Raw genomic sequence first — 15,480 nt, 5'->3', positions numbered from 1 at the left:
GCAGGATTCTGAAACGGGGTTGAATGAAACAAGAATGAACAAGAAATTCTTTCAAAACATGTAAAGCAATGCAAACAACTATTTATTTCAACTTATTTCTACAAAAGACCACCTCATGAAGACTGGTGGTGGGGTATTGGCTCAAAAAAAAAAAGCAGAGAGCACTTATACAAATGCTACAGGGAGCCTTCGCAGCCAACAATTGTTTGAACACACCTAAACTAATTACTGTTCAACAAACTCATAAAAAATGTTTGAATGCATAAAAAACCAGTGGTAAACACAGGAAACAGTTAAAACAGAATGACGGCACAAGTTTGTCCCGTCGTTCTCTTCTGTGTCCTGGGTTTTCCTATGGTTTTTCATCCATTCAAACATGTACCAGCTAGCCCAGTCCAACGCCTTGGTATCATAAAAATATGGATAGTCAATCCTTACACAAAGTTGAAAAAAAAAGAAAGTATAAAGTAGGTGACAAAATTAAAACGACAGCAAAATGGTTGGCTTTTAATTTTAAATGATAATATAAAAAATAATGGCATGAATGAAAGTGCGCAGCACGCGAAGTACCTTGTTGCTAGCCCGACATTCCACTTTGAAGCAAAATGTCCGCTTTCAACACTACATAGGCTAAACATGCAATGAGGCATTCCTTTAGGCACACAAAATATACCATAATTGTTAAAAAAGCTACGAATTAGTTGAAAAAACCTGACCACGACAAATTGGAATTAGTGACTAGATACAGTTTCAGAAATACACAGCGACATCATATAAAAATATATGGTTCCCATACAAAGATTGATCATAACAAAAATTCAGGACATTTATCAGACTGGCATCAATGTGCAAAGCAGCTTAATGAAGGAAGACGGTCTTCACTAAAAACATGTTAATATTGGGAGCTCATGTGCTTCCCTGCAAGTTGGGTGTGTAAATCCACTGACATCTTAACTAACCCGCCTGAATCATCACTTGATAGACATTGAGGAATTTTACGAATTGGTTTATTGTAGCCAGCTGTCTAGTTTATTTCCCTATTTTTCTTGGCATTTCGTGTCTAATTCTAAATTTGGTGACTAGATAGCTTTTACTTTGGTCATGCACTGGTGACAACGAATATTTGATTTTACTTTTAAAAAATTTCAGTTTTGTTTTATTGCTCACCAGCCAACAATCTGAAATATCAGAGGTGCTTAAAATGTATGTTGGCATTTCCTTCCTGCAGTGTAGTACAACTAATCATGACTTTTACCATAATTTGTTCACAAATCGTAATATGTGGAAAGTATTCAGCTTAATGAAAATGTCATTTCAGAAGCATGCACAATCAACAAGGCCTCAATGACTCTCATGACGTGGTCCACTTGTTTCTGTCACAAATAACCTGAGTGCAGACACATTCCACCGAAGACGAAGGTAACATGCCCTCTTGGGTGATGAATAGTTAAAAAGCCTTACGAGTAAATTTGCTGCTCAGCACGTGAAATTGTGGCATTAAAACAAAAAATCCCTCTGCGGCATCTTTCACTTGGAGGAGCGCTTGACCACAAACTTTGAGAAGCTGGAAAATGCTCCATGAACCGCTCCAGCCAGCAGAAACGATGCAGGACACAAGTTGGTAAGCGGACCGTTGGCATCCTGCGATTGTGAAGATATTTCTGTTTAGTAGATGCTCTTCTTTTTGTACCACTGTTTATTTCACCTTTAACAAGCAGCTGAACTCCTTAACGTTCGCATAATAAAATGCTGCAACGCGGAACAGTTAGCAGGGTTAACTCAATTTTGCTTTTCTACGAATTAACACAATGTAGGTAATCTGTGTCAAGAAGTGTCATCTCCTTCTTGTAAACGGCAATGAACGGACGTGGTTTTTATGCATGTAAAAGTTCTCCATCATTTTTTTTGACAGAGTGTTTTGTTTCTAAACAGCGGGGCTGGCTGGTCGAGTACTGGCCTTCATGCGGAGTCCCCACAATCCTTGCAGTGCGCCGCTAAGTGCGAGTTGGAGGTGACTCCTTTCAGACTGCACTTCTGTTCGCTCAACCTTTCCATTTAAACACCCCCCTGGTCTGTCCAATATACATCCGTCTGCATCCGAGATGAATCTTGTACATGACTCCCCATGCGCAATTTGCGAACCTCTCCACGTGTTTTACACTGCAAGTTGACCGCTGGCGTTCGCTTCCTCATTGCAACCGCTTTTGAAAAGCTCGACAAATGCCGCTGAGCGGTTCCTTCCCGAGAAAACCACCTTAGTACGGTACCGGGTTCCAATCTTCTTCAGCCGGTGCCAAAAGCCGTATATGCATAGTATGACGGCCACCTGCTTGCGTGGTTCGTCCTCGCCCATGTTCAATGCCTGCTCCTTTTCTTGTTTGAAGCGCTTCAGGATCATCTGTGCTTCCGCCAGCGCAATCGACATAGGACACCCGACTTCATCCAGGCTTTTACTGCGAAGTAGTAAATGTGTAACTCCACCCTCCCGGTCTCATTCCTGTGAAGCCGATTTACTTTGAGCCTCTCCGTGGCTTCGCCTCGACAGAGCCGACCCGTTTTTCAAAACTGTCATTCCCCTCGTCAGTACGGACGCTTGTTTCACAAGTCATGCGATCGGCTGATAGCGGCGGTTGGGCGGCCATTAGCGAGTTTTAGCTGACCGTCTTTCACGGTCCGCTCCGCCCCGATAACAAGCGGGAGCGCCACTGCGCATTTGTGGCGTGCTTGACCGCGAACGGCATTGGCTCCGGTTGCGCTGAGCGTGCCGCCGATTCCAGATCAAACCGTCGGAAACGGTTTGCTAAAACCCTCTATTATCAGATGGTTGAGGAGAAAAAGAGGAGCGTGAATGGGCGTAAAAACGCCCGAAAGCCGCTTACGCCGCTGCCAACCATGCAGCCACCGCAGTTGTCGCCTGAAATTCCCCCTCCGTGCATAGCTGTGAACTGGTCCAGGTTGAAGAGAACTTGCCTGGTAGGTGTATTTCGCGCCTAAGCATGCGCCCATCACTGGTGGCGGTTTATGCGTGCAAGGGTTTGGGGTGGAAGGAGGCAATGTGTACGCACAGCTGGGCTTCATGCCGCTACCGATAACACACCCGTTGTTCTGGTGGGAGACATAAACGTGGAAGACTCATGTGTAATACACCCTGTCAGCTGCGCTCATGTAATTGAGCGGCTTGGATTTGGGCTGATGTGTTACGCCGACAGTAAGATGCGTACGGTGGGAGAGGAAAGTGGACAGCCACATCCTTGTTAGCTAGAAAAAAGCTTGAGGCCTTTCCCGCTTTAACTCGCTATGGGACGGACGCTTGTCACTCGCCTAGAACAAGAAAAGCGGGAATTGAAGAAGCGTCGGCCCGAACAGAAGCGCGAATGGGCGAAAAAAAATGAAAAGCCGCTGTGCCGCCTTTGCCGCCTCAAGTTACAGGTGGTCGAGTAAGCCGATAGTATTTATTCAGCCTAAAGGCTTTCAGAACGACAATTTCGACGGTGTTGTTCTCTTCTAAGCACGCGCACTCAACCGATTTCCGGTTTAGGCATGCACATGTTGAGAATGGAGGGAGGGTGGCCGTGCACGCACAGCTATAGGTTTCATGCCCTCACTGATAACATGTCCGTTGTACTGGCGGGAAGGTTAAATGCGGGCGTAAACAGTCCAATGCAGCCTGTGCGGTGTCTTCAGTGGTCGAGCGGATTAGGTTGGTGTGTTACGCAAACGGTAAGATGCCCACCCCGCCGCAAGGAAACACACACCTTTGTTTTCATCGGCAGAAATGAAGCTTAGGTTCTTCCAAGTTTTATTCAGCTTATAGGCTGGGAAGTATGCTCAATTGCAAGTTACAAACAAACATGCTTTCGTTAGTGCACTCCGTGGGCTACGTTCAGCTTCACAGATCATCCTTCATCACAAAGTGGAAAGACTGTAATATCTTTTTACCTGGTCCGAACCACCTCCCGCTATGTTGCGCACGCACCTCTTATTCAGCGCCGAATAAATAAATGAAGGCCTTACCACCACCGGGGTTAAGGCCACTGTGGAGCATGCTCAAAATCCTCCACCAACACGACAGACGCGCGAACCATAGAGTTTCATACTAATATATACTAAAGGGAAAGCTGGTGCTGCATTCGCGGGCCGCCATGGGCGGCGCCATCGCTGCTAGCGACGTTCCTCGCCTCCTTGGCTTGGTTAGCCACATGGCTTCTTTTTCGCCTTGGAGCCAAAATCAATAAAAATGAGTAGCATTGGCTTTTTATTCTTGCATGAAGCTTATAAATAATCTCTAACAAATATATCTTTCTGGAGGTTTAATTTTATAATAATATAACAAATTCGATTTATTTTCTGCAGTAATATTGTTGAATTTTTGCAGCCAGAAGCAATTTGTCAACCTATTCGTGAGCCATGCCAAGGACAAGTGGAACGTGCGAGCCCGGTACATGACCGAACGCTCGCTGAAGCGCGGCTCCCCTAGACAGTGGCCCCAGGTTTCCCTCTAGTGTATATGAGTATGAAACTCTATGGCGCGACCTTCGGATTCGGACTCCCTTTGAAGAAAACGAACTGGTCTCGGCCGATACTCCCGTCTTCTTCGACAGTCACCCAGTAACTGCTCGCGTCGATAACGGCGCTGATAATTCGGTCTTAAGCTTTCCCGCCCAAGCAAGCTGCGCAAAGCCACGACGCCGTGGTGTGGGCCCCAAATATGCACAGCTGGTGTCTGTACCACCCGAATCAGATTTCAAGCTGCCACCTTCCCCGGTTGTTTTGTTGTGCTGCGGGAATGCTCAAACCCGAGAACACTTGATTTGGACTTCCTTCGAGAATACAGAGCTGTTATCAACTTACGGGAGTTCGTTGTTGCATTTTTGACCTCGCGTCCTGTCAGCGATGAGGGACTTTGCGTCTACACTTTACGTGTTAGCGGCGACAGCGTTGCCCTACCCCCTAGAGCTAGCAAGTTTGTTACTGTCGAGTGCAAGCGATAGGCTTTTAGTGCGGGTATCGTCCAAGAAAGCGTTTCACTGCTGCTCGCCCAACAAATCTGTGTAGCACAGGGTCTTGTTGACGTCCCCAACGTGAGAACGGAAATACGCATTACGAACGTCAGCACGGAACGCCAGCATTTATCGAACGGGACTGCAGTCGCCTTCCTGGAAGCAATAAGTGATCAGAACACACCAGGAAACCTAGGAGTACAGTTGAACAGAATGAACCAGGAAACGCCATGAAAGTTGCCCTAAATCCTAACCGGACACCATCACAACCGCAACAGCTTCTCAGCGTTATTAACTCGTTTACTGACTGTTTCGCGCTGTCATCGCAAGTACGGCCAACGGTGATAACTAAACATCGTATCATCACTGGCGAAAGCGGACAACCTATTCGGCAGCACCCTTACCGAGTTTCGACTAAAGAAGAGGACGCTTATCGTCGTCAAGTGAAGGAAATGCTCCATGACGACGTCATACAACCATCGACAAGCCCGTGGGCATCAGCGGTCGTCCGCGTTGAGGAGAACGATGGTACTCTCATTTTCTGTGTGGACTACAGGAAACTCAACAAAGTAACAAAAAAAGGACGTCTACCCTTTGCCACGCTTTCACGACCTGTGTGACCACTTGCGCCATGCTTGATTATTTTCGTTCATTGATCTCCGCAGCGGTTACTGTAAAATAGAGGTAGATGAAGGAAATCGCGAAAAACAGCTTTTATAAGACCTGATGGGCTGTTCGAATCTAGGGTGCTTCCTTTCGGATTGTGCTCGGCCCTAGCCACTTTTCAACGAATGATTGGCACTTTTTTGTGTGAGCTAAACTGGAAGGCATATCGGGTGTGTCTGGACGACGTTGTGGTGTTTTCAAAGACGTTTGAAGAACATTTCAACCACCTTCGTGCCGTTCTTGAAGCCATCCTCTCCGCCCAGCCATCACTAAAGGCAGGAAAGTGCCACTTTGGGTACGAAGAGCTTAAATTTGTGGGTCACGTAATACGTCCTCAAAGCGTCCGTCCAGATCCCGAAAAAAACAGATACGGTTGCTGCTTTTCCAACGCCAACCGACCAAAATACTGTACGTCGTTTTCTAGGTGTTTGTGCCTACTATGGCCAGTTTGTGGAAAACTTTTTCAACAGAGCGGGACTGTTGACGTGGTTAACAAAGAAAGATGTGCAGTTAAAGTGCGGCCAGGATGATTCTGCAGCATTTGACGAGATCAATGGACGCTTTCGGAGCCCACCTGTAGTCAGCCACTCCAATGAGGGCGCTGTCGCTGAGCTGCACACAGATGCAAGCGCCGTTGGCTAGGGCGCCGTACTCGTTCAGTGGAAAGATGGCGTGGATCGGGTCATAGCTCAAGCGACCCGTACTCTGTCACGTGCGACAGCCATCTATTCCACGACTGATAAAAAATACTTAGCCGTCACATCGGCCATCACTGAGTTTCAACCATATTTGTCCGGGATACATTTCAGGGTGTCTACTGATCATCAGCCTCTATTTTGGTTGGAAAATCTAAAAGATCCTTGGGGGCGTCACGCTGGGTGGAGTCTCAGGTTGCAGGAATTTGATGTATCACTTACGAGTGAGGTCGTGAGAACAGCGACGCGGACTGCCTCTGCCGTTCCCCGATGGACTGAACCTCGAACGACAAAGACGGCAACGAAGGCTTTCTTGGAGCCATGACGCCCTCTGCCCTTGCTCAAGAACAACGTAGTGATGCGGAGCTGCGCCCTGTCAGCGATTACCTGGAGGGGCCCATCCCTCGATTGCGAAGCTCGCGCGCCCCTAGTCGTACGTCGTTTTGTTTTCGAAAAACATCCTGTGTAAGAAAAATTTTGCTGTCACAGAAATTACGTGCTTGCTTATTCCTCCGAAATCCCTGTGTGAAGACATTTTACAGTTACGTTACGATGAACCATCCTCAGGCCATCTAGGCTGGTCGAGAAAGATACAACTCGTCGAGAAGATACAAGATAAACTCGTCTAGAAAGATACAAAATTCGTCGTATTTTCTGCGAGCGGATTGCATGTTGAATGCAAGAGCTATAGAGGCGATACATAATTTCGTACAATCGTTTGCCCAAGCGTACGTGGACAAACACACGATTTATTCATGTTTGAGTTTTTCAGTGAGGCCATAATAACGCGGGCACATGTGAGGCTGTGCATGCAAAATAGTGAAACATCTAAAATACCCAGTGCAGGTAACATAGATGTACATTGCAAGTTCGTTTCGAAATCTTGTCAGCCGTTTGCAATAGAAGGTAATGCCGCAGTTTTGAAAACCAGGTGCAGAGAAAGCAGGCATAATTGACCACCAGGAGAACACCGAGGTGGCGTGTAAAAAGCGTTCACTAATCAAGAAAAACTTGGAAGTCATAAACGCAACGCGAAGTGTATTGGTACAAATTAAGAACAAATGAACGTGGGCAGCGCAAGTAATGCGAAGGAAAGATAACCGTTGGTCATTAGGGGTAGCAGAGTGGATCCCTAGAAAAAGCAAGCGTGGCAGGCGGCGCCAGAACGTTAGATGGGCAGATGAGATCAAGACATTTGCGGGGAATGGTTGGCCGGAGTTAGCGCAGGACCAGGATAATTGGAGAAAAATGGGAGAGGCCTTAGACCTGCTGTGATCTAGAAAGACTGGTGATCATGATGATGATGACGAAGTACTTCCTCAAGGAACGTTTCATTCCCCTCGCAGACTACACAATCTGACGTCGTTCATGTCGCAAGAACGAAGCTGTACTACACCCGCCCGACCTCACATTGAACTGCTCTAGGACTGCGCATCGGGACGATGCATCCACAGGAAAGGGGGTAATGCCGCAGGTATTACCTGTTTTGAACTGTGGCACACGGCTATTTTCCCTACCGGGTCATGTACGATAGTACAAAAACATGGCTCGGAGAAGAAGAGAAGCTTGACGAGCTAAAGCTTCAGCTTTTGGTGCTTCGGTTCCACAACATCTTGTGGGTCCTCTGCAAATCCGGCTGGTCCAGTTAATACTGGTTTTGTGTCGGTATTTGTCACAATATAAAGAATCATCCACCTTCGAAGTTTCATAATCGCCTTCAAGGTGCTTTGTTTTATGTCATAATATATTTCAAGAAATTCAACAGCACGCTCTCCTAGCACAGAGGAAGCGCCTGGTCACTGCAGGATCAAGAGAGTTCTTTTATAGTAGAGTAGCGAGCCACCGCAGAAGAAACAACTAGAATCCCAGATGGACACGTCCCCGAACTCGCGACTCTCCATAAAAACTCTCCCCGTGCAGAAAAACCTGTGTCGAAACCAACACAAGGCCAGGCGTCAATTCGGGACCCAATGTTTTTCGAGAAAACTTCTAGCAATATGAAAACATAGTATACACCGATGCGGTGATGTTTGAAAGTACGAAGACAATTTTCTCAGTATACTGCCCTGGTAACCTTTGTGTCTTCGTCAGCTCCCTTATCTGCTGTGTAACCGGGCAATATACGAGGTTAGGCTCATGAGTGGAACTGAATCATTACATAATGCACTATTATGGATACATGCGAGGCAGCCCTGAACAGGTCGTCACCTCAAGATTAGTGTGAGCTAATTGAGAGGGCAAGAGAGCCATGCTTCGGCTGCCTACAGTACGTTACCCCATTTTCTGAACTTCCAGTATATTTTGCTCAGTGAAGGTATTGCTGTTCTGTATTAGCAAAAGCCAAAGAACTTCAGTAAAGCCACGAATTCAAATTGTAAATACTTCTAAACGCTGACACCGTCGACTTGTGCATCCAAATAGCCAACATCACTAAGCCGCAATCTTTCTCGGCCACGTATTAAGCCACACAAGCGCAGATGGCCTGTGTCTTTCTTGTGCCACGAAAGATAAAACCTGTGGTGGCTAGTTGTGCTCGCTACGATGGCCTTTATTTTTTGGAGAGCACTGAAATTTAGCAAATGCAGCAACTCTGCTCGAAAAGAACCCTCGACACCGAATCAACGCTATCGCGTGTTATATCTTCAGAGCTAAACGTAGATGTTATCTGCAACTTTTTGTTTGAGAGATTATTGACGCCAACAGATTGGTGCCAGCAAGTCGGGAGCCGAAAACACGAGAAACACACGACTTACGGGCCACAATTTCATGCATTGGGAGAACCGGCACATGTAAGGTACCGCCACCGGTCGGACCTATTGAGAGTCCTTATTTGGCCCAGCTACGCTTCTGCTGCATAATATTTCGGTCACAAGAATCTCCGCCAAGGCCGTAATTGTTTCTTTTGAAACACCCGCCCTTTTTCAGCGGTGAACCGAGATCATTACGATTGGGCCAACATGACGCCCTCAGTATTTATCTACGGCAAGGTGCAGGTGGTTTTGGCAATTGACCGTTTCATAATTTTCGACTGGGAGGAACCACAGCTGAACATTCCTTTTTGAATTGCGGACAACATATTCAGCAAACATTTCCACAGCTACTGGATAAACAGACGTGAAGGTATCACCAACGCGCTGTTTCCAGGTGATTGCTTTTATGTAAATCTATCGCTATTGAACACTTTCAGTACGTCAGAGGTTCTGCTGTATTTACATAGTTGAATATTGATTAGCTTAAACCTTGTCAAATTTCTAATAGCAATGCGGTGTCCGTCTCGCTGATGAAAAGTATTAATTCGTCGCTTGGACAGCATTCTAACGGGCGGCAATTCCCCCCGAATGCAAACAACATAATCGTAAGTAGGTGAGGCCATGGTAACGCTGCTGCAGTCACCCACACGAAGTACACATTAACTTCCAATGCGTAGTTGGGGACGCACACAACGCGTCACAATGGTCGCGTTGTTTGTCTTCCAACAGTTTGTCTGCCTACTCAACTATCCCAGTGATACTTGAAGCATTAGAAACCGCGTCTTCACCCGGTACAATGAATGGAGACTGCCGCAATTGTGTGCTAATGCTCTGCTCTCGTGGATGAAGCCCTCAGAATTTTGATGAAACCACAAGCACAGCTGGAGAATAAAATGAGCACTGGAAGTGGGAGCGCCGATGTCCGTTCCAGGTTCTTTAATCGAATTGTGCTGGGCACATGAAGGGAATTGCTGCGATGCAGTACCAAGTAGCCCGCATAGCCACCTCAATTTGACTAAAGTCGTACACTCTTTGCGGCATGAAACAGCGCGTAAGAAGTCAGTACTCAACCCTCGCGGGATGTTGAACGGGGTGGGCATTTTCCAGCGGAACATCTCCCACATAGTGGCCATGGTGAGCGGCATGTGCACGTGGTCCTCCCAGGTGGGAGCCCGGTCACGGCCCACCACGGTATCGATCTCCCGCTGCAGCTGCACCTGGAGCGTGTCGGATCGGTTGGCCAGGTTGAGCAGGTGGCAGTACAGGAACACGGGGCCCGTGGTCACGGCGCCCATCAGCAGGTCTATCAGGTTGCCCACAAGCCGGGAGACTGCGCATGAGAAAAATTTCGCGTCTACACAAAGTGAACCACGACGAGCGGGCGAAGCAATGTGGATCGTTTTTACCGGAAATACCCCAGTAGAGTGCTTACTACTGCTAAAATGATTTCCAATCGAGTTCAATCCAATGCAATTAAATTACATCCAATCCAATTCGTTTCAATTCAATCCAAATCCAATTCAATCCAATCCAGTACAATCCAATCGTCCTCGCGCATGCGAAGCACGGCTCTGCAGGAGCACCTCTGAACATTTCATTTTGTTCTTGTTAACCTTTTCTACACATTTTGTTCACACATGTTTCGATTTACACGGTGCTGTGTATCTCTCTCTCCCTCTCTCACTGTATTTTCTCTCTCTCCCTTTCTAACTTTTTGCAACCTTTTGTTTTGTTCTTGTTAATTTTTTGTGAACCTTTTGTTCACAGAGGTTGTGATTTAGAGGGTGCTTTGCCGTGAGCACAGACGCCGGACGCCGGACGGAGAAGCCTCGCACTTAAGGTGCTTCACGCCTAGAAAACTTTACGGCTAGGCCTGTTGCACCACAAGACCATTCTCGCACGACACAGTAGTGTTGATACGCCAAAACCAGCATTGGGCTAAGTTATTTCTTTCGAATTAGACGAGCAATTCTTGAGACGGGCAGGTAGAGGCAGGTAGAGGGAGGTGGATGAGACGGGCAGGTAGAGGCAGGTAGAGGGCAGGTAGAGAACTTGGGAAAACACGGCGCCAGGTGCGATTGACGTATGTCCTTCGACTACGTGTGACTAAAACTAAAAACGCGCTAAAAAACGTGCGTGGCGCGGAGTGTGTGGTGCGGTAGACTGCAGAGGTTGATTATGATGACGGTTGAATTTTTATGGCACAAGGCCAACTGGGGCAAAAAGTGCAGAATTTTCGGATTGTGGAGCAACTCCTTCGAGCCACACCGACTTCCTCTAGACATGCCCGCATGCAAGGCACTAGGAATCACAAACCCCCTAGAAATAAAGTAGTTCTAGTCATACAGTACGAACTAAATGTACTTCAATCATGGGAACTCAGCGCCCTGCAGGGGAGCGATTTACTATAAGATTTCGCTGACATAAGCATAGGAACGATTGTAAAAAATGCGAGGTGTTTCGGGGTTCTCTTTGTAGTGGCCTGAGTGTTGATAAACTTTGCTTAGGCGCAGATATACCCGGAGCATTGTTCACAGAGAAATTTTAGTGAAGTTGTGCGCTGTGTTTTTTCTTGTCCAATAGACGTATTTGTTTATTTTTTGCATGAATGGTGGGCGAGATACAGCAATCTTGAGGGGAACGGTAATAAATCATCTGAAAAGCATCCGAAAGGTGGAGGCATTAAACTTTCTAAATTCGGCAGCTTCCTTTTTTGCTTTTGCAATAAATTTAGAAGGAAAGCGGAAACGAACCGCAATCAGAGTTGTATAAACTGCAAGAAAGAGTCTATGTGAAGCCTTAAAAGATTACCTGAAAAGTACTGGCTTCCGTCCTTCTCCGCTTGACGAATTCTCTCCATGTAGATGTCGATGTAACTCTCATTCCGTTCACCAGTCCGCGTGGACTCATTTATATCCACCAAATCCCTGGGGAAAAGAAGTCGTAATGCCTAAACAGACCTGATTTTCGTATAGGGTACATAAAACTACCAGGAATACTAAGAATAAAATTGTACGCACTATAACTGTCAGTGTCCTAACAGCAAATACAAGGAATAATGGTATTACGTCCGCTTTTTCTGGAACGGAGCAGAGAAGACGCTCTAATACCTGGAACTTCACCAGCAAATGCAAGACGCGAGGTTGATCGGGTGTGACCATGAGTATGACGATCGAAACAGTTAGAGGGTGTGATCTCGACGATCTCGATAAAGATTGTCGTCAGAGTAAGTGGGGTACAAGGCTCCAGAGGACTTCACTCAGCCATTTGGTGGTCGAACATTTCAAGAAAGATTTATTCCGTTTGGAGCTGTGGACGAGAAAGTATAATGAATTAACATTACGTACTTAAGTGCGGGAGCTAGGTGGACCGTTCAGAGTATTACTATACTGTCTTATTACTATACTGTTTTATTACTATATATTACTATACTATTTAGGACTTTTAACGTGCCACACGTGAAAAAAATAACTCCCTGAAAGAAGAAAACATCCACAAGAAGCAGGATCATTTAAACCCACCATTCCTTCTGATTTTTTTAGTTTTCCGCCTAACACGGAAGGGCTCCTTGCTTTCGATCCACAGCTGACCTGGCCAAAAACGCAGTTATGGCAAGATTTTTGCACTACACGTTTCCAAGGCGACGAGAGCCAGGTAGGTTACAAAATACTGACAAAGAACGTAGGAGGTTGAACGAAATGTTATGCGTAAGCCACCGGTAGGTCTAGAAGGCGCTATCCAGAGTGAGAGCAAAGTAGAAAATTTATTTCAAGGGCAGCGGGAGACGGCCGTAGACATGGCTCTTGAACCAGCCTCAAGAGCTCAACTTCATAAAACGCTTGAGACCACCTCCCTATGACCTAAACGCACACCAGCCCTCCCCAAACAATCGTTGTTAGTTGTGCGATGGCTTAGCGTTTGAAATTTAAACGGCAAGCCAGTAAAGGTGTTCTTGCACACCAACGCATGGTTGGGCTCCCCTTACCGGACCACTGCGTGAAGCTTCGTGAACAGGCGCTCTCGATTGGCGCTGGGCGAAGAAGGCATCAGGCGGTCTAGCAGCACCGTCCTCAGCCAGGCTGCGCGGTGCTCCACAGGCACCGTGGCGGACTCAAGCTTGAAGCCTTCCAGAGCTTCGTCTAATGGCCTCCGACGAGGGTCTTCTAGGTCGTAGCGGTAGCCCAGTAAAAAGCGACTGATCGTGTTCACGGCGCTCCTGTGCAGGTACTGGCGGCAGGCTACTGGGCGCCCTTCGTGAGCAGCCAGGGAATCTGCAAGCTGCTGGGCCTCCTCCTAAAATCGGAAGCGAAAGCTCAACATCCGCTGTGAATACACTAACCCGTGTTTCAATATCCATTAATATTTATTTCGATATTCAAGAAGACGTGAGACTTTACTCTGGATTGTTGGCCAAATTGTTGATTAGACGTCATGGTTTTTATCTGCGCAAGAAAGGGCAGTGGGTGAAACCTAAGAACAGGCGGAACCACTGCGCAAAATCAGTTAATTTGCACTGTCCTGTGCCTGTCGCTCGCTTACGTCCAGTGTCTCTTGCGCAGTTGAAACTATGGCGCTCAAGAAAATGTTATCACTTGCAAACACCAGTCTCTTACGTGGTAAATCATGTCCCTACTACCTGCCAAATGATTAGCCATATTTCGACCACGTTAAAGAATTTGGTGACGGCGTTGTTTGAATGGGGAACACATTTGCATAAGCAGCGGCTGCGCTCTCAGCGGCTGGGCTCCAGATACCACAGCTTACCGCTTTTCTACAGTGACCTCACAAAGCTACAGTGTCTCGTTCTTTGTGTCTCATCTTTGCTTTCGGTGTGTATATTCCATTGAACGTGGCATTATAAGCTAGATGCCTGCACCTTGTTCAGGTGGTTGGGATAAGATTTTATTTCAGCAATTTTTGTGCTTGAAAATATTACCGGTGCGATATTCCGCCAAAATATGTTATCAAACCTTAACCACCATCGGCAAATTTTATACATATCCACTGTGCTTAGCTCACAGTTGGACACTAGAAATTATTTTGGATGAAAGCAAGTCGATAACCAGCTCTCTAGCGTTATTGCAGTTGACAATATGCACTTTTGCGCATATTGCGATGAGTGGTTTGAAAAATTTGCGCCGGAAAGAGTTTGGGTACACCAAATGGCAATATAAATAAATATTAGTTGGTATATTCATGTATCGCTTCATATAAATTCGTAAACCATCGCACGTAGAAAGTACAAAATCCTTAAGTTTGTGCACTCCTTCAGCTGGGGAACAAAAAAGCCACCAGGGGGCTGCGCAGCGCACAGTCACGTCGCATGTGCTCCCGCTTTTGGACTCCTTGGCTCCGAAACGACAACCGCCACCACAGCAAATTTACTACGAAGGTGTTTGTAGCGTCACCAGCTATTCGCCGATACCACCCATGACCCAGTCTGTGCATCCGGTGGACCACAACCAGCGCTTCAAGATTTCAGGTGGGGGAACGCTGTTAACCCAAACCGGTTCCTCGCAGTGCGCGCAGCGGCTGCGCGTGCCGCCGGGCACGTCGCGATTCACATCGGCAGCATTATACTCCTCGTGCACGCCTCCACGTGCCATGGATGAATCAAACCAAATGGAACCAACGCATGATCCCGCCAGTGGACGCACACTCCCGCGCTATGACCCGTGGCAACAAGTGCGCCATGCCCGCCATCAACGCAAGAGAGTCCCGCAAGCCGATCAACCGCTTCCCGCTACTCCCACCCCACGCAAGCCAACACTCCCAAAGGTGCCCGCAAATGACTACAAGATCATCATTTGACCTCCAGGCGGCCTGCGAGTCGACGCCTGGACAGCCCGACAGTTGACCACCAGTATTCAGCAAGCAAGCAACATTCCTATACAGGTCTTCTGCTCAGAAGTCATCACGTATCCACAACCCGCTCAGAACCTCATCACGCTCAGCACATCCAACAAAGCCTGCGCAGACGCACTACGCAAACTTACCAGCATTCACTTGGGCACCACCGACTACGAAATCACGACGTACCTTAAGGACCCTCCGGGCACTTGTCGTGGCGTCATACAAGGCATAGATCCTGGCACCTCTCCCGAGCAGCTCCTCACACTCATCACAACAACAGGACCCCAGATACTGGAAGCTCGCATGCTCGGTATGTCCGACACGGCGACCATCACCTTCGACGGCCCCCACGTGCCTTTCTACGTGCGTGTCTACAGAACACTTGTTTGCTGCAAACCCTACCGCAACACCTATGAGTGCTGTGTGCGCTGTGGTGAACTCGGACACCGTTCCGATGTGTGCCCCTCTCCCCGCCCGAGCATCTGCCCCCAGTGCCACACACCGGATCTTGCTCCC

At 47.3% G+C, this 15,480-nt stretch overlaps 1 protein-coding gene across 1 annotated transcript in view; it reads right to left on the bottom strand.

The window, feature by feature from the left end:
• Nucleotides 1-2,155: 2,155 nt before the first annotated feature.
• The window catches only part of LOC144148083 (farnesoate epoxidase-like), a 40,729-nt gene continuing 27,404 nt past the window's right edge, over nt 2,156-15,480 (bottom strand). Inside the window, exons 5-8 of the mRNA XM_077679676.1 lie at nt 13,097-13,404; nt 11,923-12,038; nt 10,183-10,441; nt 2,156-2,453 (exon numbers count right to left, since the gene is read on the bottom strand). Coding sequence (XP_077535802.1) covers nt 2,156-2,453; nt 10,183-10,441; nt 11,923-12,038; nt 13,097-13,404 — 981 coding nt within the window. The remainder of the gene's footprint in view (nt 2,454-10,182; nt 10,442-11,922; nt 12,039-13,096; nt 13,405-15,480) is intronic.

Source organism: Haemaphysalis longicornis, unplaced genomic scaffold (assembly GCF_048455015.1).
Source record: "Haemaphysalis longicornis isolate Haplotype H1 unplaced genomic scaffold, Haemaphysalis longicornis Haplotype H1 scaffold_76, whole genome shotgun sequence".
Taxonomy (NCBI): domain Eukaryota; kingdom Metazoa; phylum Arthropoda; class Arachnida; order Ixodida; family Ixodidae; genus Haemaphysalis; species Haemaphysalis longicornis.
Note: the sequence above shows the minus strand (reverse complement) of the source record. Positions and strands in the feature narration are given on the sequence as shown.